The sequence below is a fragment of the Pan troglodytes genome, chromosome 10 (assembly GCF_028858775.2).
Source record: "Pan troglodytes isolate AG18354 chromosome 10, NHGRI_mPanTro3-v2.0_pri, whole genome shotgun sequence".
Lineage (NCBI taxonomy): Eukaryota > Metazoa > Chordata > Mammalia > Primates > Hominidae > Pan > Pan troglodytes.
Window position 1 is genome coordinate 15,362,687 of NC_072408.2, and position 22,953 is coordinate 15,385,639.

A 22,953-nucleotide genomic window follows, 5' to 3' on the forward strand; every position below is an offset into this window, starting at 1 on the left:
AAATTACCTGAATACCATGGCTTCTGGGTATCCTTAGTGGGCTTAGCGTATTTTGCGTTTGCTTTAACAGGCCAGTTATCCAGGCAGTGACTTTCTGTACAGCTACAGTCACCTCTGGACAACTGCGGAGACTTTAAAAATTTCCAGAAGGTCAGGAATTTTTGGAGACCTTTCTTATGGCTACGTTGCCTGCAAAGGTGAATCAATAAGCTTCTGAACTGACTTAGAAAATGTTGCAGAGACCCTTGTGAACAGATAGACCCTCTCCTGCCACTCCAGATAGATGTATCTGGGTCACACACACCTGATTTAACAACATCTCATTATCTCAGGTGGGCAACAGACAGCAATTTAGGACCTATCCCAGTGTGGATGAGAGATATTGAGTTGGCTTAGAAAAATGTTAGATAGACTAGATGGGGCAAGAAAGCCCATTCTGGGGCTCAAAAGCCTGCACATAGAGTTGCTGGCACATAAAGGGTATGTATAAATTCTTTCTCAGCCCATGAGATCAGGATGAACTTCATCAGTATACCATGCTGGTATGAAGAGATTATTGCCTCCAAAGGGACTCAGAATATTTCAGGGAACCTGTATTAGTCCATTTTTACACTGTTGTAAAGACACTACCCCACACTGGGTAATTTACAAAGGGAAGATGTTTAATTAATTCACAGTTCTGCATCGCTGGGGAGGCCTCAGGAAACTTACAGTCACGGTGGAAGGCAAGACAGAAGCAGGCACCTTTTTTCACAAGGTGGCAGGAGAGAGAAGTGAGTGCACAGAAAAAAAAACCTCCTACTTTTAAAACCATCAGATCTCCTAAGAATTCACTCACTATCATGAGGATAGCATGAAGTAAACTTCTTCGACACATGGCGATTACAGGTCCCTCTGTCGATGTGTGGGGATAATAATTTGAGATGAGGTTTGGGTGGGGACACAGAGCCAAGCCATATTATTCTGCTCCTGGCACCTCCCAAATCTCATGTCTTTTATATATATTTCAAAACCAATCATGCTTTCCCAACAGTCCCCCAAAGTCTTAACTGATTCCAGCATAACTCAAAACTCCAAGTCCAAAGTCTTATTTGAGACAAGTCCCTTCTGCCTATCAGCCTATAAAATTAAAAAAAAAAGTTAGTTACATCCACAATGGGGACCTCATGACCCTGACCAGTGCCCTATCCTACTGTGGCTCAACTGATTTCCAAGATGCAAGACAAAGTCCTTTTTACTCTTTCCTCTAATCTCCTCTAGCAGAAGGAAGTGGTCTTTTTTGGAGCTGCAAGCTGTGCTGCCTGGGGTTGGGGGAGTGGTAATGCAAGTACTCCTTTAGCTGTCCTGGCTGGTGTCTCAGTAGGTTTTATGGCCACTCACCTCAGTACACTGGCTCTGAGTACAGTACTATTGTGTCTGCAGTAGTGTATGAGATGGAAAATAAGTCTCCATTCTCCAAGACTCTTCTTGAGCATCAAGTCTGCCTGATTGTTGAGATATAGCTACAGACTTTCCTCGCTGAGCCTAGCATGCACATGTTCCTCTGCTGGAAAAAAAACAAAAACAAACAAACCACCAAACAACTTCCCACAAGTGGAATGTTCTGGGACTCAAGGCCATCTAGATTATTTTGTCCCCAGGGTGCTCCCTTGGTGTGGTGTGCTTCCTCTTTCCTCAGAGTAGGAGGCCCTGAAATTCTGATTACTGCATATGCTGCTGCTGCTTCTCTGGGTCTAGCTACCCAGTGGGGCTGCTGCACACCAGGCTGGTGCTCAAGAATGTCTGCAATGGATCCAGTGATATAATCTGTCCTCAAGTCTCACAGCAGTGTGTATCAGCAGCTGATCAGATGGGGATGGCAGGGGAGTGATGTAGACTCTGAAAGATTCCTTGGTTATAAATAGTCCTAGTGTGTTGTGTATTGGATTTCTCAAATGCCAGTTGTAGTAATAATGAACTCATCACATGGACAGACTCAGGGCCTCCTGCTTAGCCAGAATGATGCAAGCAATGGTAACAGTTGTGGTCACTCACAACTTTTCTCCTTCCTGGGTGCTATGTTATTCTACCTGCAGATGCTGTAAGGGACTGTCAGTAGGCCTTCAGCCAGGAGGTGGTGCTTCCAAAAGACTGCCAGCTGTGGTGGTAGTGGTGAGATTTGGACTTGCCTTATGTTACCCATGGGAGGCACTCTGGTGTCTCAGGAAATAGGTGGAGCCAAAGAGCTTCTAAAAGTTTCTTCTGTTATTTGTGTTAATCTACCAGGGTAGGTGGTTGGGCAAAGCCAGGTGGGAACTAGGTCAGGTAAGGTGATGCTCTGGCTCTCTATGTGTGGGACAAGCAGTGGCTCCAGTGGGAATTGGAAGGCAGTTCTTGGGCCACTGGAGTAATTTTCCAGAGAGAAGTGAAACTGTCTCTGCCTCTGTACAAGGAGAGTCTATGTGAAGAATGGGGAGTAGCAGCTTGGTAGTAAGCCCCATCCAGCTCCCACACACTTGGCAAGGCAGGTCTCACACCCATAGTGTTCCACTGGGAGTAGCTAGCTAAGTTTCAAGAAGTCTGAGCTCAGAACTCAAAACTGACCCACACCATAAGCCTCTCCTATGGAGACAGCAACTGCAACCTTCAGGCCACACCCTTCCTGATCCACCTACAGAGCAGGGTCCCCCCGCTCCTGTGCTTGCTGCTGCAGCACACTTCCCACTCACCTCTCAGTTCTGGCCTGGGGAGTTTGTCCCCAGTCAAGATTATATCACACATTTCAGTTGGGAGGTTGTCTCAACCTGTGACCACCATCTGAGTTAGCTGGCAGACTTCTAGGAGGTCCTGTCTGAGGTAGAATCAGAAATGGCTTCCCTCCATTCTACCAGAAACTGGGAATGTGCTGGAGATTCAAAGCACATCCCAATGCCACTCCTCATATACTCACCACTCTTCCCTAAATCAGCCCCAGCGCTGAGTAGGGTTAAGGCCTTCCCTCACGGCCTGGATTGATAGGTTTCCCAGTGGAAGTGTATATCTTAGAGTCAGTTTACCCTCCTGTCACACCCTGGAAACTTACAATTTTCTGCCTAGCTTATGGTGTAAACTGCATCCTGCTGTTTCTTTCAAATGGTCTGTGGCTTATTTCAATTTTCCTGTTAAATTCCTGTGTAGCTTCTTGAAAGAAAGTTCACAGTGTGAGTCTCTACACACCATTTTGTCTTTCCAAGTGCAAGAGGCAGACTAACAATGCCTTCAGTCCACCATCTTGGAAAACAAAAGTAACAGTTTTCTCATTTTTAAAAGTTTTGTTAAGATCTGTTAATGATTCACAAAGAAATAGTACTTGGGTATATTTGAAATTAGTATTTATTCATTTATGTTGATAAGTGAAAATGCAAGATGGTTATCAAGATGGAAGTACTTAATATGTATATTTTAATATTCTTAGATGCAGATAACTTCACTTTTGATGTATTTTTATTTTGTCTCAGTTTCATTTCAACTTACGTTTAAGGGGTTCTTGATAATCTGACATGATAAGTGGTGTTGGAATTGGCATTAAAATCCACCATGCTCTACAGCACTTCATCCTTCTTCGGCAGGCACCAATTTGATCTTCTACTACTTTGCAGACATCTCTTCTGCAAACACCAGACAAATTGAGACAATGACCTTCCGCAGGACCCAAACCACCTCTTACTGCAGGAAAGAAGATCCAGTGAGATAGTTAGTCCACAAATGGAATGTAAATCCATAAACACACTTAAGTAACAGAATAAATTTAGTATGAGCGTTTTTATGTGGGAGCTCTTGAAATGGTTGCTGCTCATATGTCAGAGACATATGCAGTTTAAGAAAGGTAGCAGTTCCAATCCTGGTTTGGCCCAACAGTCACTGCATTTTTGGTGGGGAAAAGGGATGTGGGAGGAGATGGTACATCTTCATCTTTTTCTCTGGGTTTTCTGTCAGAAAGGGATGTTGCTTGCTCCAGTGGCAAAAAATGCCAGTGTCTTCTGCCAGAGTGGGTTACTGAGGGCCATGGTGGTTCCACCTTGTGGCTGATACAGATAGTCCCTTTCTGCTTTTGTTTCTAGCCAAAAAAGATGTTTCTCGCATCTTAGGTATGCAGATTTCAGCAGCTGTTTTTTCTATATGGCTATTTTTTTTTCTTTCACTCTCTCTTTCTCTCTCTTTTTTTTTTTTGGCTTCACTGTGTTGCCATAGTTTCTTAAATGGTCCCTTGAACCCTCCCAGAGCTATTTTGGTTTGTACATAACTATCTATATATTTTTTTCTTGGGGGGAGTGTGTAGAGCTAAAGGCTGGTATATCCTGCTCCTCCTCCCCGAAAGTGACGTTATTCCCCCAAGCTAATATTTCAGGCTTTTAATTTATTCATGCTTTCATCTGTTTAAACATAAGTAGAAATTACTTTTTCTCTCCACATTTAGATTTGATCTATCTACTTTAATTGCTAATAGTGTCTTAGTCATAGAATAGATTAGTTAGAAAAAAGTGTTTTTGACATTATAAATGATTCTTTCAATTTGTGTCTAAAAGTGGAAAATACTAGAAAGCTTAACATTTATTATTGTATTCAGACCAGTATTTCCTCCAGATGACCTTTATTACAACAAAGATAATTTAATGAAGATCTCTCTAATGGTAAAGCTGATGGCTTTGTGCTATTACAATATCCTTCAAATAAAGTGACGATCTGGTGGAAAGAACAACTAAAGCAAGGATTAGGAAGAAAACAGTTAATACCTTCATTTTGGTCTCACTCTGCATTAAGAGTTTTCATTGTGTTAAGGATTTATTATACATTAAGTAATTTAATGTTCATTTAATAATAAATGGATCCTATTAAATATGATTTTTAAAATTATAATCACATTACTTTTATTCACATCTGTCTACTGATGCCATTCCTAGATGAGAATGATAAAACATTATTTTTTTTTCTCATTTTGCCACATCTTTACTTACTTAGGTTTATGCTGTATCAAACAATGTATGTGTGGGAGTAATGAATGATTCAGGAATGCATGAGGAGGAGGTTTAAGCTCTTTAACCTTGAACAATTAAAATTAGCAACATAATATTGAAATACATACATAACACTCAAATGGTACTTTCAAAATAGTGTATATTTCCTCTGTTTATCTGTAGCTTTTAAACCCAGCTAGAAGCATTCTATTTCCTTTAGGCACCATAAGTCTGAAAGTCTGTAGTGAAAACTACAAGTAGTAAATGATACTAATTCATGTGCTCCCACCTGTGGAAGAATCGAATGTCTTAGATAAAAAAAGATGGTGCAATTGGTGTACAAAGTATCTAGAATACAATTTGGTGGTGGTTTTTCTGTTTCCATAGCAGAGTAACATATATAATATTCCCCTTTCATCAAGTTATTTAAATATGCCTTTGAACGGGGAGAATTGAAAATAATACTGTGAATCCTGGTAAACATTTTAAAATAATGAGAAGAATATTGCCTTTACAAAGTCAAAATTTGTCTGATTACAACCCATATAGCAATTTCATAGCAAAACACTTCCTTCAATCCTATTAAAATCAGAAGGAAAAGAAGAATACCCACTGTCAATGTTATATTAATATAGTTCTAAAAGTTTTGGACAATGAAATATGTTGTAAGAAGAGAAGTCAGGGGAGACTTGAGCCCATTGTTTTCCCTCTCCTTCTATACCTCCCAAAATACCATTGGAATGTTGTAACATTTTGAAGAATCTATAGCAGTGTCCCAAATCATAGAACAGTATGAATACATCTGAATCTGAGATATCTCCGAAAGATACAATATAAGTGTGATTAGAATGAAAGAAAGATTTAGGCTTTTGGCCATGACTGCAAGTTAGCTGCTCTCAAATGACTGCTGCTATCGAACAAATACATTTTAGAGGATCTCTTTGAAACATTTCTATTCTTGAAAACGGTTAGGCAAGTTCTCAAAATATCTCCTCTTTCAAACACAAAAAAAGTCTGTGAACTGGAGCTTGAGCACTGGGCACTTTGTATTGGCTAGCTGATGGAGGGGTGTGAGGGTTTCCCAGATCTTCTGGGAAGATCTGCTATTATCAGCAATGCTAATGGTGGTACTACTGACTCTTGGGCCATCAGAAATTCCAGTTCGTTAATCCTGGAACTTCTATATTGAGATAAAGCATTGAGTCAGTTTCACAGAGGAAGTTTGGATAATAGCATTCTCATTTCAGACCATAGAATGATGGCAGATTAAGGATGAGCAATGAGTTCAGTATTAAAAATGATCAGGTAAGCAAGACACCATGAATAAAAGTTAATGAAATGAATAGCACATTTAAATCCTTGAAAACTAAATGTATTGAAATTGTCAATGTGGAGAAATAATTAAGCAGCTGTGTATCGATTGTTTAAAGAAACAATCTACTATTACAAAGATGTAAAAACAATAGTAAAACAATATAGATGATAGAAAAAATGGGCAGGTCTGGCTGGGCGTGGTGGCTCATGCCTGTAATCGCAGTACTTTGGGAGGCCGAGGTGGGTGGATCACGAGGTCAGGAGTTCAAGAACAGCATGCCCAAGATGGTGAAAACTTGTCTCTACTAAAAAAAAAAAGTGTATATATATATATAAATTAGCTGAACATGGTGGTGGGCACCTGTAGTCCCAGCTACTCAGGAGGCTGAGGCAGGAGAATCACTTGAACCCAGGAGGTGGAGGTTGCAGTGAGCCAAGATTGCACCACTGCATTCCAGCCTGGGCAACAGAGTGAGACTCTGTCTCCAAAAAAACAAAACAAAACAAAAAGGCAGGTCTGAATAAAAAAAATTTAAAAATAAATGCAAGTTATTAATGATATATTAGATATAGGTAACAGGATAATTAGTAAAGAAAAAAATGCTTAAATGATATACCCAGAATGTAGCATGGAAACACAAGTTCTAACATTTATTTAATTCAAATATGGGGGGAGAGAAGTGTAAGAGGATTCACTGTTTCAAGAGAGTCTCAAAAAGAAATTAGGAAAAAGTATAAATCCATGGATTCAAAGAACGTATTTCTAACAGATGATATAAAAATAAATTCACATTAGTTAAATTATAAATTATAAAACATTAAAACCAAAGACCAGACCATACAAACATTGAAAAAAGGACAATTTATAATGAAATAATATTTATCTGATTATTATAATAAAGCAAAAACTAAAAATGAGTAAACTAGTATCAACAAATGTTGAGAGAAAATAACTGTTAGTATAGAATTGGGTACTCAGTAATGCTGTCTTTCAAGAACAAAAATAACAATATGAAATTGACAGATAAATACTAATATTGTTCACTATCAAGAGATCTGCAGCAAATAAAATTTCAAAGGCTATATATCAGGAAGAAAGAATTTAACCCAAAAGCTGATCTCAGAGTCAACTTGGAATTCCATAAATATCACTAAACTGATGATAATAGTAATACTTTCTGACATGGGGGGATTCTGAAAAGAAGTGAACTTTTACTTTTGTTTAGAGTTTAGAAAGCTATAGAAAAATGCTCTTGCCCTGACAAAGAGAATAAGCTGGATAACCTGTAGATCATAGATTTCATTTTAAAAGACAGAGCTGAGGTCTCAAAAAAAGCTAATTAACTTAAATTCAGAGTAATGAAGCCCTACTGAAAAAAGAACGGATCCACAGATGATTTGTGTGTACCTGAGTTGCAGCAGCAGAAGCAGGAGAAAGCTGCCCTTGATGGAGATAAGAAGGAAATAAGTGAACCTCAAGCAAATGTCGAAAGGCTGAATGTGGGCTTGTGATAGTTTAGCATCTGTAGGGGCCCAAACACACTCACTCACTCACTAATGCTTTAATGCTTTTCTTTTCTTTCTTTCTTTCTTTCTTTCTTTCTCTTTCTCTCTTTCTCTCTTTCTTTCTTTCTTTCTTTCCTTCCTTCCTTCCTTCCTTCCTTCCTTCCTTCTTTCTTTCTTTCTTTCTTTCTCTCTTTTCTTCCTTTTTTTTTTTTTTTTGACGGAGTCTCACTCTGTCACCCAGGCTAGAGTGCAATGGCATGATCTCGGCTCAATACAACCTCCGCCTCCAGGGTTCAAGAGATTGTCCTGCCTCAGCCTCCCGAGTAGCTGGAACTACAGGCACGTGCCACCATACCCTGCTAATTTTTTGTATTAGTAGAGACAGGGTTTCACCGTGTTGGCCACTGACTTCGTGATCCCAAAGTGCTGGGATTACAGTGCCTCGGCCTCCCGAAGTGCTGGGATTACAGGCGTGAGCCACCGCGCCCGACCCCACTAATGGTTTTTTCATGACCTATCTTGTGTGCTCCTAGGTAAGATCAGATGGAGAGCAGGAGAACTACCTGAGACACTTTTGAGGGACAGGCATGTAGGAACTGCTGCAATTTGAGGTCAGAGAAAGGTAAAGGTCGCACTGTGAGAATCGGGGAAAATCCTCTGTTACTGAGGAGTGGGTTGGGGAGCTGAGAGAATCCCCCCTTCACTCTCTTTTCTCACAGGTGCATAAGAAGAGAGGCCTGATGAGGTCTGAAGGCAGGGGAGGGCAGGTAGCTGAGAGAAGTAGATTCTCTGGTCTTTCACTGAGTGTGAGGCAGCTACTGCCCGTGGTTGGGCAAGGGATGGGAGCCCTGAGAGATTCTTGAGGTGCAGAGATAGAGGCTTGCTGAAGATGAAAGGGGACAGGAAAGCTAAGAGAAGCTCCAATGCTGACCGTGGCACTCTGCAAGAAGAGAAAATCTGTATGTAGAGGTTTCTGAGGGAAAATCGTGAGTTCAGTTTTGGATATATATTACTTTTGAAATCAAGTGTCCAAGTAGATATATCAGTTATGCAGTTGGATAATTTATTATAAGCCTGGAGTTCAAAAGGAGGTCCAAAAGGAGAATTTAAAGGGATGAGACTTGCTGAGCCCCTCCAAAGAGTGTGTGGTGAGGGAGAAGAGAAGAGGACCAGGAACAGAGCTCTGGAGCTCTCCAATAGGAGGTGTGATGCAAAAAGATGAGGAAGAAACAAAGGAAGCGGAAGTGGTAGCTCCAGTGAGATAGGCTGAGAATCAAGTGAATGTGCTGTCCTGGAAGCCAAGTGAAGAAATTATACTGTGAAGAAGGAAGTGATTATTTGTGTCAAGTGCTGCTAATAGGCCAATTAAAGTTGTAGTGAAAAATGATCATTGGATCTAGCAATGTGGAGATTATTCGTAACTTTGACAAAAGTGGTGTCAATATCATGATCGAAAAAGGGGGAGAGAGCCTGATTGGGATATATTTAAGAAACAATGAGAGGAGAGGAATTGAAGACAGAGTGTATGGACAACTATTTTAAGATGTTTTGCTGAAAAGTAGAGCAAAAAATGGGATGACAGCTGGCATCAGAAGAAAAGCAAGGACATTCTTTTTCTTAGATCAGAAAAACAACAGCATATTTGTATGCCGATGGTAATAATTTACTAGCATCAAAATTGATGACACAGTCATGATATAGTGAACTGCAACAGGAAAATCCCCAAGTACACAGCGAAGAGGGAATATAATACACAAATTTAAAAATTATTTGAATCTCTGAAACATCTGTTTTGATATTAACCTTTCATTCCTGCAATAGTTATTTTAAGCATGTTCTCATTTTCTCTTGTTCAGTGTTGCCAAGTTATTATAAAGTGTATTAGACTTTTTGAAAAGCATTTTTTAAAATACTAGCTTTTTCTCATTTGTTTCATTAATTTATATTTTGTATTTATAATTTTCCCTTTATCTTCTTTAGGGTTATTATGCTGTTTTTTTTCCAAAAGCCCCCAAAATGCGTTCTTAGCCCATTAAATTTTAGCCATTTTTGTATTGAAAGTAATGTTACCCATTTCTGTGTGGTTACCTGTAATATACCGTGAGCAGCACTTCTTGATGTCTTTGCTCCTTATTAATTCACTTGTCTGAAGTTCCTTTAACTCTCCTTTCTGGTCCTCAGTTTCACTTTGCAAATCATTTTTTATTCATAACCACATAAAACATAATTTATTTTGAAAAGTCTCTCATATAATTTTCACTTATTCTAGGATTATAATTTTTCCATTTGTCTCTTAGAATAAAACTTTCAGATTTGTCAACAGTCATTTAGCAGTAGCTCCTATTGATAGGATTCCATCCATCTCTTTTGACCTAGTAAGTGAATATAACAATAGATGCCATAGAAATTCAATCCTGTCAGATCTAACTGCCTACATATAAATTTCCATGTCCCGCAAAGGCATCTCACTGAGGTCATGTTCTGTTGTATCCTTACTTTGTATCTTGAGATGCTTGGTGGGGCATGGAAATTTATATGCAGGCAGTTTCATCTGACAGGATTGAATTTCAGCAGCATCCATTATTATATCCACTCACTAGGTCAAAAGACATGGATGGAATCTTATTAACAGGAGCTACTGCTAAATGAGTCTCTTTTCTATTTTTCCCTATTATAATCCTAGTGAAGCTGTAAATATTAGGTTCTTGAACCCACAGGACTGATTCTAGGATCTTGTCTGGCCAGGGATATAGCCTTCTCATCTGCAGAACCTTATAGTAATCAGCTACCAACTTACCTGGGGATAAGAGAATTGAAAAAAGAAGGAGAATAAGGAGAAGCAAATGGAGTCTCATGGCTGAAGGGCCAGCATCAATGTGGGTTGAGCCTGGAGTCTCTGGGCATCGTGGGTCTGGGCCTTTTTATGATGCTCTCTGAGTCTGTGATTTGTTCTTGGTCAGAAGAGCCTAACGAAAAGAGAATAACTAAATCTCCCACAGGAAACTTCCAGGGACACACAAGTACATAAATGTGGTGATATCTCAATGGATGAGAAAGCAGGTGAATGCTATTTATTTCCCAAAGATTCAGGATGTGTTTATTGTCACCTGCTTTCTTTATTATTTTTGACATGCACATGCAATAATCATTGATCTCACTTTATACATCTATTGTTTGCCAGGCAATATAGTAGGAACTGAAGTAAAACTGTTATACACAAACAGTACATAATTAATGGATATAGTTTGGCAAGTTTGCACATATATATTATCTTGTTACCACACCAATATCCAGGTAATAATATATCCATCACCTCCAAATGTTTCCTACGTCCCTTTGTTGTTGTTGTTGTTGTTTTCAGAACCCCTAAGATCGACCCTCTTAACAAATTGTTAAATATAAAGTACCTCATTGTTAACTATAGGTACTATGTTTTGGAGCCTATCTCTGTAATTGACTCATTTTGTATAGCTTTAACCCTTGAACAATAACTCCCCATATTGCTCTTTCCCCACTCAATAAAACACCAAACTCTTTTAAAGCACATTCTATATAATCCACTTTATGAAGCTTTTCCTAACACTTTTTTATCTGTTCCCCCCCAGTAAAGGGAACTACTATTATAACAATTACCTATTTTGGATTATTGTGTCTTTTACAAACATTCTTTTATGAACCCATTTAACACTTATCTCCCATTATCTTATTATGAAGTAAAATAAAACTTGACGTGATTTTAAAAACGAGATCACAGGCCGGGCGCGGTGGCCCACGCCTGTAATCCCAGCACTTTGGGAGGCCGAGGCGGGCGGATCACGAGGTCAGGAGATCGAGACCATCCTGGCTAACACGGTGAAGCCCCGTCTCTACTAAAAATACAAAAAATTAGCCGGGCGTGGTAGCGGGCGCCTGTAGTCCCAGCTACTCGGGAGGCTGAGGCAGGAGAATGGCGTGAACCCGGGAGGCGGAGCTTGCAGTGAGCCGAGATCGCGCCACTGCACTCCAGCCTGGGCGACAGAGCGAGACTCCGTCTCAAAAAAAAAAAAAAAAAACGAGATCACAAAAGGGCTTTGTAAAATTATGATGTACCATTGCTTATTTGTAAGAATTCAAGTTACACTAGGGGTTTTAAAAAATCTTTTGTTTTTATTTGTTGCATATTGTAAGCACAGTGTCTTTTCCAGCTATTTGCTTTGGGAAGAAAAGTTAGAGTTACAATGAACATCATAGGCTATCTTGTCTAGTCACTTACATTACAGATGAGGAAATGAGCTGAGGGAAAGGAAGAAACTTGCCCAGGATCACCCAGTGATCTAGCGAGGAAGGCGATAGGGACAGCACTAAGGCTTGGTATTCTGAGCCTCATTCTATTTTCTCCTCTTGCCCCTTCTCTGTTTCCTCCTCTCTTCCCCACCCTTCCAGAAAAACTTTACAGTTCTGCTGCAATGTCTACCTAAGGACATCCAGAGGAGACCTCACTTTTCATTAGACTGCTTTTTTAAGCACTGTCTTGCATTTTCTTCTTCAGTCTTGTTGTATCCCATTTTTGGCTATAAGTAATGCTTCTGCTGTGCTGTTCTATCCAATTAGTTTCTTCTATTTTCATAGAAAGAAAATTAAAACAAAAAACCTTTAGTTTATCTAAATTTGGAAGTTTTAAAACTTGATTAGAATTTCCTGGGACATGGATGTAAGACATATATTTTAAAGTATTTTTCATTTTCAAAATTAAAAATCAAACCCATATATTTAGCCAGGATGACTACTTGATAACTACTCATCAGATGGGTCTTCAGCAACGCCACCAGGATAAAAATCTTATAAATCAATTCCCTGGTGTTATGTGCTACTGAGTTAACACAATTTGATATGGTATCACATTTAACCAGGCTTTACGGAGTCACACAAAGGAACAGCACAACAGAACCATAGGGTGGAATGTATAGGGAAAGCTGGGATGTAAAACCCAGCCTTGACTCTGACATTTACTCCACTGTTGGGAAAAGCACTTCAGTTCCCAGAGCCTTAATATTTTCCTCTATAAAACAGGAAAAATAGAGCCATATTTAAGGTTTTGTCAAATCTTGTTGCTGAGTGATTTTACAGTGTCTGCAGCTATCCTCTCTGCTAATCATAACAAGGCTAACGAACTGTTCTTTTGTTTAGTTAAAGATATTTTTGCATTTGTTTACAAATTCTTATTCTTCCCTTCACAGAAAAGGAAACATTTTAAAGGTAATTTATAAAAGGTTAAGAGTCTCTTACATATCAACTCTTCACAATGTGATAGAGTAGCTTAACCCCATCCCTAAGAGTATAGTTTCAGATCAGCCCCAAACCTATGTGGAATGTGGGATACAGAATATATTTCAAACACATGCAAAGGCACACACACGCGCGCGCACACACACACACACACACACACACACCCAGTATTACCTAAGGCAGAGGTGCAGATGACAATCTTGGATAGACAGCTCAAAACTCTTAGTACTAAAATAATCCTAATAATAATTTTCCTTCCAAAGTCACCACCAACAATCAGATCTCTTAAGGGTTGGTGCCTTAGGTTTTCGAGCCTTGTGTATCTTTTGGCTTTCTTTTTTGGTTGTGTGCTATTTATGTCATAGAAAGAAACCTCTTCTTCATCCTATGCCAGTGCTGTATTGTAGGGGCTTGTTGACGTCTTCCTGGTATGTAGCAATCCAGGTGACTGGCCTCGGGCTTCTTAAGAGCAAGGCCATCACATGCTTTTGTTCTTTGTCTGCTTGTTTCCTTGTAAGGGCCCCACATACAGTGGGCGCTTAACAAAAATTTGATCAACTGAACTCATTTTCCATCTCCGTTCTCTCCACTTCAATCTCTCCCTTTTACTTCTTCCAGATTAGTTTTCCTACAGCAAAATGGGAATTGCCCAAAAACTGCCCTTCACCTTTATAACTTGAAGGATTCATTTACCCTAAGCCGTCCTTTTAAATTTACTATCACAGACTAGATAGAAAAGTCTGGGTTCACCAAGAATAGGCATGTGTGCCACCATATTTTCTGTTGAAAACTTTGGAAAGTGTCTTTTAGCAAACAACATAAAGCATAGAATTTGACCATCCCTGACAATGTACAAGGATCATCCACATTCTCACATGTCCATGGCTACTTTCCCACTCCTTCCCCAACCTTGAAATCCTGAATTCAAAAGAAAATATGAGAAGATAGTTTGCCTCATATAAGGCAACAGGTTGCTTAATCTTTCTTGCCTATACACATTCAAGAGCTCCAGAAAATTTTCTGATCTACTTAGGATGCCTGATCATCTTCTTGGGTAAAAGCAATAAGTCCTACACAGAATCACCAAAACCATGTCTGTTCAAGGGGTCTTATACCTGTGATTCATGATTGCATGCTCAATGCAGAAGGGCATGCTCTGTTGCAGGGTCATATCTGGTCATTGTGTTTAAGTTCTAATTTAGAAGACTAGTTGCTGAGGAGGAAGAGGGAAGGATAATGTTAGGAAATGGAATCAAACTTAAGGGGAAAAGTCCAGTACAGGGGACCAACAGTACTGAGGGGCAATAGGTTGAAGATTTCTTAGATTATTGCAATATTTCCAAGGAGACCCCCACGAATCCTTCCTGGCTGACCCCACCAAAGCTTTGGCGTAGACTTTATGCCAAATGTCTTAGACTAACTAACTTTTCCAAAAGAAAATAGAGGAGTTATGGAGACCAATATTTAGTAGAATAATGCCTGATTATTTTGCTTTTGAGGTCTAGTAACTGCTAGTAAACTTGCCTAATTAATTCACATTTAGAAGTAGAGTAAAGAGGGTTTCAAGCACTTGAAACACCACTGACTTCATTTCATGTGAGAGTTGCTATGGAGAGCTAATGAACTATGAGGCTGCAGGTCTCTCAGCCAACAGGTCTTCTAGATTTCCTATGTGACTCCCTTTTCTGGTCCTAGGCGATTTTGCTTTTGCTTTGAGTGTTATAGCACCATAAGGTGTCAGACATTCTACTCTTACCAAGTCTTACACAAAGTTTATCTTGTTATTTGGTGGAGCTTGGCTCATAAAAAAAAAAGAGAGAATGATAAAGAGGAGGACAGCAATCCTCACGGCTGAGGAAAGAAGAAAGCTTGGCTTTATTTCCAGTAGGCAGAGAAAACTTCCGTCTGTGGCTCTCTAGCACCAGTGGAATGTCTCTGTTTGGATAATAAGTGTCCTTCCATACCTCATTAGGCATATTCACAGAGATGTACTATGCACACAAAATTACCTTCATGGGACGACTGAGAGTCCATGTTTTATTGGACACTAAGTTCATTAGAATGATGTGGGTGCACAGTTTTGACCAGAAAACCTTGTTAAATGGGAACATAAGCTACAAATATTTTGGCAAAAGATTAAGGTTTATGGACAAACAACCATTTATATTAAGTTACAATTAATTAGGCCATGTTGAGAAACCTTTTAGTTTAGTTAATGATTAGACATTTTGTTAGTGAACACTTCCCAGATTTTACTAGCCCTATTAATCCCCACTTAGCCCCTGGTCTGAACCCCCACAGTGCCTTGTTTATGGTACAGTGCCTACTGCCTTGTATGTTAGATTAGTGAACGTATATTTGCCTCCTCTACTACTGCAGGAGCTTCTTGTTTGCCAGGACAGGGCTATATTCCTCAGAGCTGAGGAGGAGTTGAATCATGTGGTCATTTATTATCAAATCCTCTTCATCAAGTGAAGCAAAACAGGACAGTGAAAAGTCACTGCACATGGAAGCAGGAGGTCTGGATTTCAATTCTAAATCTCTAGATCTATTACTAACTGGAGGTATGGATAGAGTCAGGCAAATTTTCTTCCTTAAGTCTTGATAGCACCTATGTAGGTCCAGATCCGTTGGATCTAGATAAGGGGATTCTCAATAATTACTGTGCATAAAATCAACTGAAAGAGTTAGTTTGCAATGCAGATTCTTAGCCCCATTCTATGAAATTTTTACTGTTTCATAAATTAATAAATAATTTTTATTAGACAATGTAAATTTCCTTACTTGTACCAGCATACCAAAATATTGAAAAATATTAGCAGCAGAATCTTTCAACAAAATAACTATGTATAGCTATTAAACCACTTTGTTTCACTGCTTTTTATTTTCTTTTATTTATCACTATTGTCTTCATTATTATCATCACACATTATTGAACACCCATCATGGACCATATGGCATAAACATTGTTTCTGCTCATAAGGAGTATGTATTCTCTACATGTTTATAAAATTAATGCCTGAATAAGTTTGGTTAAACAAGGCAGAAGTTGATTTCTTTTTCACTTAAAATTAACCTGTAGTTATACCATTCAGGGCTAGTACAGATACTTTCTAATATCATTAGGGATGCAGGTCCCTTCCAGCTCTCTGCTCTGCTATACTTTAGAAAAGGTCCTAGTTTGGCTGATAAATTCCCACCTATTATTTCTGAATTCTAGACAGCAGGGAGAAAAAAGGCATGAGAGAAGGGCAAAGGAACATCTACCCTTCCTTTTTAAATTTTTTAACCAACCCCCCTTAAAAACACTTTGTTGAGACATTATTACATTCAAAAAGCTGTACCTATTTAATGTGTATATCTCAGTGAGTTTGAGAATAAGGGTACATTGTGAAAGCATCACTGCCATCAAGATTATAAACATATTCATCACCTCCCAAAGTTCTCCCTCCCATTCTAATTATTATTTTTATTGGTAAGAATAATTAACATAAAATTCACCCTCCTATTATATTTTAAGTATGCAATACAGTATTCATAGCTATAAGCACTATGCTGTAAATTAGACCTCCTGAACTTATTTATGTGGTATATCTAAAACTTTGTACTATAATCACACCTACACACTTACCTGCACCACAGCTCCTAGCCAGTCTACCCTCTGCTTGAGTTTTTTTTTTTTTGAGATTTCAAATACAAGTGAAATCATACAGTATTTGTCATTCTGTGTTTGGTTTATTTCACATGACTTCATGCCCTTCAGATCCATCAATGTTGTCACAAATGACAGGGTTTCATTATTATATAATACTGAATAATATTCCACTGTGCATATATATATATATAACATTAATTCAGCCGTCCATGAATGAATGATAACATGTATGACTTCTTCATAGATCTTGACTATTGTGAACAGTGCTGAAAGGAACATAGGAGCGCAGATATCTCTTTCACATACTGATTTCAATGACTTCATATATATATATTTATATATATATGAATATATATATTATATATAAAATAAGTGGGATTGCTGGAACAAAATGGTATTTTTATTGTTAATTTTTTGAGAAACCTCCATACTATTTTCCAAGGTGGCCATACTAATTTACATTCCCACCACCAGTATACAAAGGTTCCCTTTTCTCCACATCCTTACCGCCACTTGTTATCATCCATCTTTTTGATAATAGCTATTCTAACAGGTGTGAGGTGATATTTCTTGGTAGTTTTCATTTGCATTCCCGTGATGACTAGAGAGGGTAAGAATTGTTTATATATATGTTGTCCATTTGTATCTCCTTTTTTGAGAAATGCCTGCTCATATATCTTTGTTCATTTTTTACGTTTTTAATTTTTATTTTAGACACAGAGGATACATGTGCAGGTTTGTTACATGGATGTATTGTGTGCTGCTGAGGTTTAGAGTATGAATGATCTCATCACACATGTAGTGAACATAATACCCAATAGGTAGTTTTTCAGGCCTTGCACCCAACCCTCCCTTCTCCCTCTAAGAATCTCCAGTGTCTGTTGTTTCCATATAAGTGAGAGCTAAACAGTGTATAACCCAATGTTTAGCTCTCACTTATACATGAGAATATGTAATATTTGGTTTTCTGTTCCTGCATACCACACCACACTAGGCTAATTTTTGTATTTTTGGTAAAGATGGGGTAGCTTCAGCATGTTGGCCAGGCTGGTCTTGAACTCCTGAGTTCATGCAATCCACCCACCTCACAAAGTGCTGACATAACAGGCATGAGCCACTGCACCTGGCTTTTCTGAACTTTTTTAGCTTATATTAGGTTTGTCTGTTCTAGAATTTTGTATACATTTATTTATATTATAGGACACTTTTTAGCTTAGCTTTCCTCACTCGGGGTTAGAAAGATTATATTGATCCATGATCATGATGTCGATTCATAGAGTTGATTATTCCCATTTATTGATAAATATTACTCTATAATATGCATATAATTTATCAATTTCCTCTCAATAGACATTTGAGCTGTTCCCAGGCTTCAGCTATTGTTAATAGAACTCAAGGACACATTTTTAAAAGAAAAAATTTCAACCCAAAATGTCCTTTCCTTTTGGCTCTCCAATATTGTGTCAGAGTTATATTTTTGTTGTCTTGAAAATCCAATTACATTGAACAGGAGGTGTCTCTAGAATCAAGGTTCAGTATATGTGTGGTCTGGCTGTGTCCTGGAATGTAGCCCTTATTAGTTTTATTGAGCATTTTCCTATATAAATTGAAATCAAGTTGAAGACTCATTTTTCCACAGTAGGACAAATAGAACAGTTTAGGACTTTGGAGAGATAGCAACTTGCTGCTTGCCTGTGCAACCCACCTCAAAAGATACAACTCCTCCAACTTTTGATTTCTGGTGACTTGTCCAAACAATTAGATGTGAATTGACCTTATTCCCTTACATTACTACAAGTCGATCTTCTGCACCTGGCCAAATACAGCATAAAATTGATGAGCATACGTTTCTTTTAGTTTCATATTTTCTATTTAAAGCTACTGTCTTTGGCCGGGCACTATGGCTCATGACTGTAATCCCAGCAGTTTGGAAGGCCAAGATAGGTGGATCACTTGAGGCCAGGGGTTTGAGACCTGCCTGACCAACATGATGAAAGCTGTCTTTCCGAAAAATACAAAAATGTTCTGGGTGTGGTGGCACGTGCCTGTAATCCCAGCTACTCAGGAGGCTGAGGCAGGAGAATCACTTGAACCCAGGAGGCAGAAGGTGCAGTGAGCCAAGATCCCGCCTCTGCATTCCATCCTGGGTGACAGAATTAACCTCCATCTCAAAAAAATAAAAATCTAATCTATACTTTTCTTTTGGTGCATTATTAGAAGATAGAAGGCAATAAGGCAAAACGGTTGTGGGTATATTAGTGCATATCTGTAGCACCTAGCACAGTGCCTAGCCCATAACTTGTGTTGAAAATTAAGAGAACCTTCTTAATATCACTTTTCCCCACTCTAGTTCTGAATTTAAAGAAAGAAAAAGGTAGGTTAGCAGATATAGGTATCAGTTATTTCTATTGACAGATCATTTGGAGAACATGTTTTTGGGTGTGGGAGAAAAAAGATTCCTAACTCTCCACCCCAGAAATAATTTTGCTGACACAAAAATCAGCCAGACATGGTGGCACAGGCCTATAATCCCAGCTACTTAGGAGGATGAGTTTGAGGATAAGGATACATTGTGAAAAAGGTGGGAAAATCACTTGAACACAGGAGGCAGAGATTGCAGTGAGCCAAGAGTGCCCCACTGCACTCCAGCCTAGGCAACAGAGAAAGACTCTGTCTGAAAGAAAAAAAAAGTTGTTGCTATATAGCACATAATTTTATTGTCATCTCATTTAAAATTGAATAGTACATTTGGGTTGAATTTTTATCCCTGCAGAGACATTTGCTTCTTGCTTAAAATCGCTGGCTGTAGGAGGAAACTCCAGCAGAGGACATCATAAGGATTTCATAGTGTCTATGGTCATCTTGGTAATTCCTCAGATAATTCCTGGCAATTCTGTTAGGTCTTGAACTTCACTTACTTCTTACATGTTTAATAAAAAGAAGTTCAAAACATTGCCATGGCTGTTGAATTCCCACAGGCTTGTCTTCCCTTTAAAATTTATCACATGGTTTGTACTCCTTTGCAGATATAATACATAAGTTTGGAGGTGGATGCTTTCAGCCATTAAGTTCAAAAGTACTGCCACAAGGGCCAAGCATGGTGGCTCACACCTGTAATCCCAACCCTTTGGGAGGTCAAAGCAAGCAGATCACGAGATCAGGAAACTGAGACCATCCTAGCCAACATGGTGAAATCCCATCTGTACTAAAAGTACAAAAATTAGCTGAGTGTGGTAGTATGTGCCTGCAGTCCCAGCTACTTGGGAGGCTGAGGCAGGAGGATTGCTTGAACTCGGGAGGCAGAGGTTGCAGTGAGCCGAGATTGCGCCATTGCAGCACAGCCTGGTTACAGAGTGAGACTCCGTCTCCCAGAAAAAAAAAAAAAAAAAAAGTACTGCTACATGGACATCCATTGTCCCAGCATCTCTGCCATAATAGCTGAGGAATTATCGAGAATGTCTGTTAATTTCTTTAACTCCAAAATTGTGTTATGTCCCTTGGTCTCCTGTCATACCATAAATTGTATTATTCATAAAATAGACACTTTTTCTATAGTTATTTCTTCTCAGTATGCTACATCCCTTTAGAATTTAAACATACAGTGTCTCCCAACCTGAAATTTGAAGTTTTGAAAAACCAGAAAAATGTTTTCGGACACCTTTTATTTCCAGCTGTTTTTATGTCCTCTCCGGAATCCAAGTTGAGGATAAAGTCCATTCATCAGCATTTCTCCTCAACCCACAACAACCTCATCCCACTCCAATATGATGTTTGTCCCCACAAATTGATGCACATAATTCTTGCTGGCAGTGGTAATGTCCTAATAAAAAAAATCATGAGAGGCATCAGACTTGACTTTATTTTCTAGCTCAGCAGCATTTGATTCCTGTCTGATGAGGAAACCCTATTTTCCCTAGAAACTTTTCACTTTTGTCACAGGTTTGGTTCCCAGGGAACTGGATATAGATGAAGTTTAGTGTGCACGATGTTTATTAGGAAGTGATGTGAGGATCCACATCTGTGGAAAGGATTGGAGGGAAGCCTTATGTGCAAAGGGACAAGTCTAATGGCAGTGCAGCCTGACATTGTCACCTGGCCATATGGACAGAGCTGTAGAGCTAAGAAGTCCTCCCCTATTTGTCCCAACTGAATCAAATGGCAAAGCCTATGTACCCCTTGCCTCCATTAATGATTGTGTGCTTGCCACTTGTGGAGGATGAGACTTCGAAGCAGGTGGCTTTCTGTGGCTGAAGAAAACCTTAAATGTGCTGACAAAGGTTTCCAAAGAGACAGAGAATGGCATCTGCCATGTATGTTGCCCCTTTCCAAAGAGGAAGCAACAAGGGTAATGGCCTCCAATGGCTCTGTATGCAGATAGGTGGACAGTAATGTCTGTCCCTCCTGTGACCTAAGAAGAACAGATGGCAGACATGGAGCCAGGCAGTTAGAGGTGACACAGTGTTAGGAGATAAACATCTGTCAGAAGCAGTGCTTCTTTGAATCAGGTGTGACACGAGCCTTGCATCCCTTGCATAGACCCCTTCCCCATTATCCTGCTGTCCTACCTCATGAAGGTGGGTGGGGGCTGGCTGGTGGGCAGTCCCAGTACCAGGTACACTTTGCCTGCAGTGTTTCCACATGAGTTCCAAGGTAGCCCATGTGGTCATCCATGAACTTTGTGTTTTCCTTATGCTGCTTGTCCTTTGCCTTTGAGGAACACGTTTCATTGGACTCTGAGTCCAAACAACTCATGTGTCCCTATATCTGTATATTGTCCTTCACTTAGGGGAATCTCTAATCTCTAATGCCATTGTTTTATTTTTACTATTAATATTATAATAATTAACATTGTCATTATTATCTTCATTGTTGATGTTCAGTTATATTTATTAATATAGTTACTATGAATTATTATATTGTGGCTACTTACACCAAGATGAAGATAATTTATTAGTTCAGGAAGAATCTGCATTCTGAAGGCAAATAGAAGTTCCAGCTACAGATGGGCAGACGCATGCCCTCTCAATTCCTGATGGACCTCCTGGTGCCTCCTGAACCTAAGGGGCCTCCCTCAATGTTTCAAGATGCCACCAAGGCAGGGATCAGCTCGTGCATTCCTGAGAACATCCACGATGAAGTGAGGCTCTGGAAAAATGCAAGAGTTTCCACATAATCCCAAAAAACCCTAAAGGTGAACTGGATGCCACAGAAAGAGGAGTGGTCTTTGTCACAACAAAATCAACAAAATTATTTCGAAGTCAATTAGGAAACTCAGAAATCACTCTTGCTGCCATTAAGAGGAAGAATAGGAGCCTGTGAATGGCATCCCTGGCCTACCTGAGACTCCACAGATATTTCTATGTGGCTTCAGACACCAGAAATCTCTCTGATTTTCAGAAAGGCAGGGACAGCTCCTGCCAGCCCATCCCTCTGCAGAATGTGTCCCAGCAGATCAGTGGCATGAAACCATCATGGACAGCACAAAGGCTCAAGGGCAGCATCCCAGGCCGGCCTGTGACTCTAGATAAGTTCTGAGTCCCCACGGGGGCTCAGGAAAGGTTAGTGATGACTTGGAAAGAAGGGACAGGCTGAAACCGCCCCTACGCTATCTGCAGGATTCCAACTTCAGCAGGAAGCCAAGGACCAACTCGTACCACACCTGTGCCCTCTGAAAACGCTGGATACAATCCCACTCTGCAGAAAGTTCCACATAGAAGTGGCTGGGAATTTTGCATTCTAGACTGCATTTTACAGTGCCTCTGGACATGTGATGAGAAATTTAACATTGGTGTATCTAACTCTGACATTTTTCACGAAGTGATTTAAAATGTGGTAAAAAAGACAAAATATAATTCAAACATATGCATTATATGTCAAAGTATGCTTCGCTGGCATCAAGTAGACACCTTGAGATACAATCTTGGACAACCTCCATCTTCAGAATATCTACTTTTTCAAACCGAAACTCTCCAACCAAAAATCAATAACATCAAAAGTTTGCAAATACAAGCCGACGGAAAATAAATACATGAATTCTATCACAGTGAATTGGACCGAACTGGGAAACACAGATGAAGAAAGTCAACACCGCTTTGTCCTTCAGTGCCTGGCTCCTTTTTCAGCTCGTCTTGCGACTCTAGGCATTATGCCTGAAAAGTCTCCCAGGTGCCTGTGAGGCTCTAATTCCCTGGGTCCCATTGCCATGTCTCTGGATTTGCGAAGATCCACCGGACCTTCTGT

At 39.4% G+C, this 22,953-nt stretch overlaps 2 protein-coding genes across 19 annotated transcripts in view; one reads left to right on the forward strand and one right to left on the reverse strand.

Moving 5' to 3' along the window:
* LOC129136506 (putative glycosyltransferase ALG1L2) overlaps positions 1-22,953 on the forward strand; it is a 164,484-nt gene that overhangs the window by 22,200 nt on the left and 119,331 nt on the right. The gene's annotated exons all lie outside the window — the stretch shown is intronic.
* Positions 3,479-10,648, reverse strand: LOC100170034 (beta-defensin-like). The gene is made up of 2 exons (NM_001129759.1): positions 10,591-10,648; positions 3,479-3,684 (listed from the first exon to the last, which is right to left on the reverse strand). Exons 1-2 carry the CDS (start codon positions 10,646-10,648, stop codon positions 3,479-3,481), a joined length of 264 nt encoding a protein of 87 aa, NP_001123231.1.

Bases quoted from the DNA above. Each gene is read 5' to 3' on its own strand.
- LOC100170034 (NM_001129759.1), bottom strand. From the start codon at position 10,648: ATGAGACTCCATTTGCTTCTCCTTATTCTCCTTCTTTTTTCAATTCTC. The intron at 3,685-10,590 runs GTAAGTTGGTAG...TCTTTCCTGCAG, and splicing joins TTCAATTCTCTTATCCCCAG to TAAGAGGTGGTTTGGGTCCT.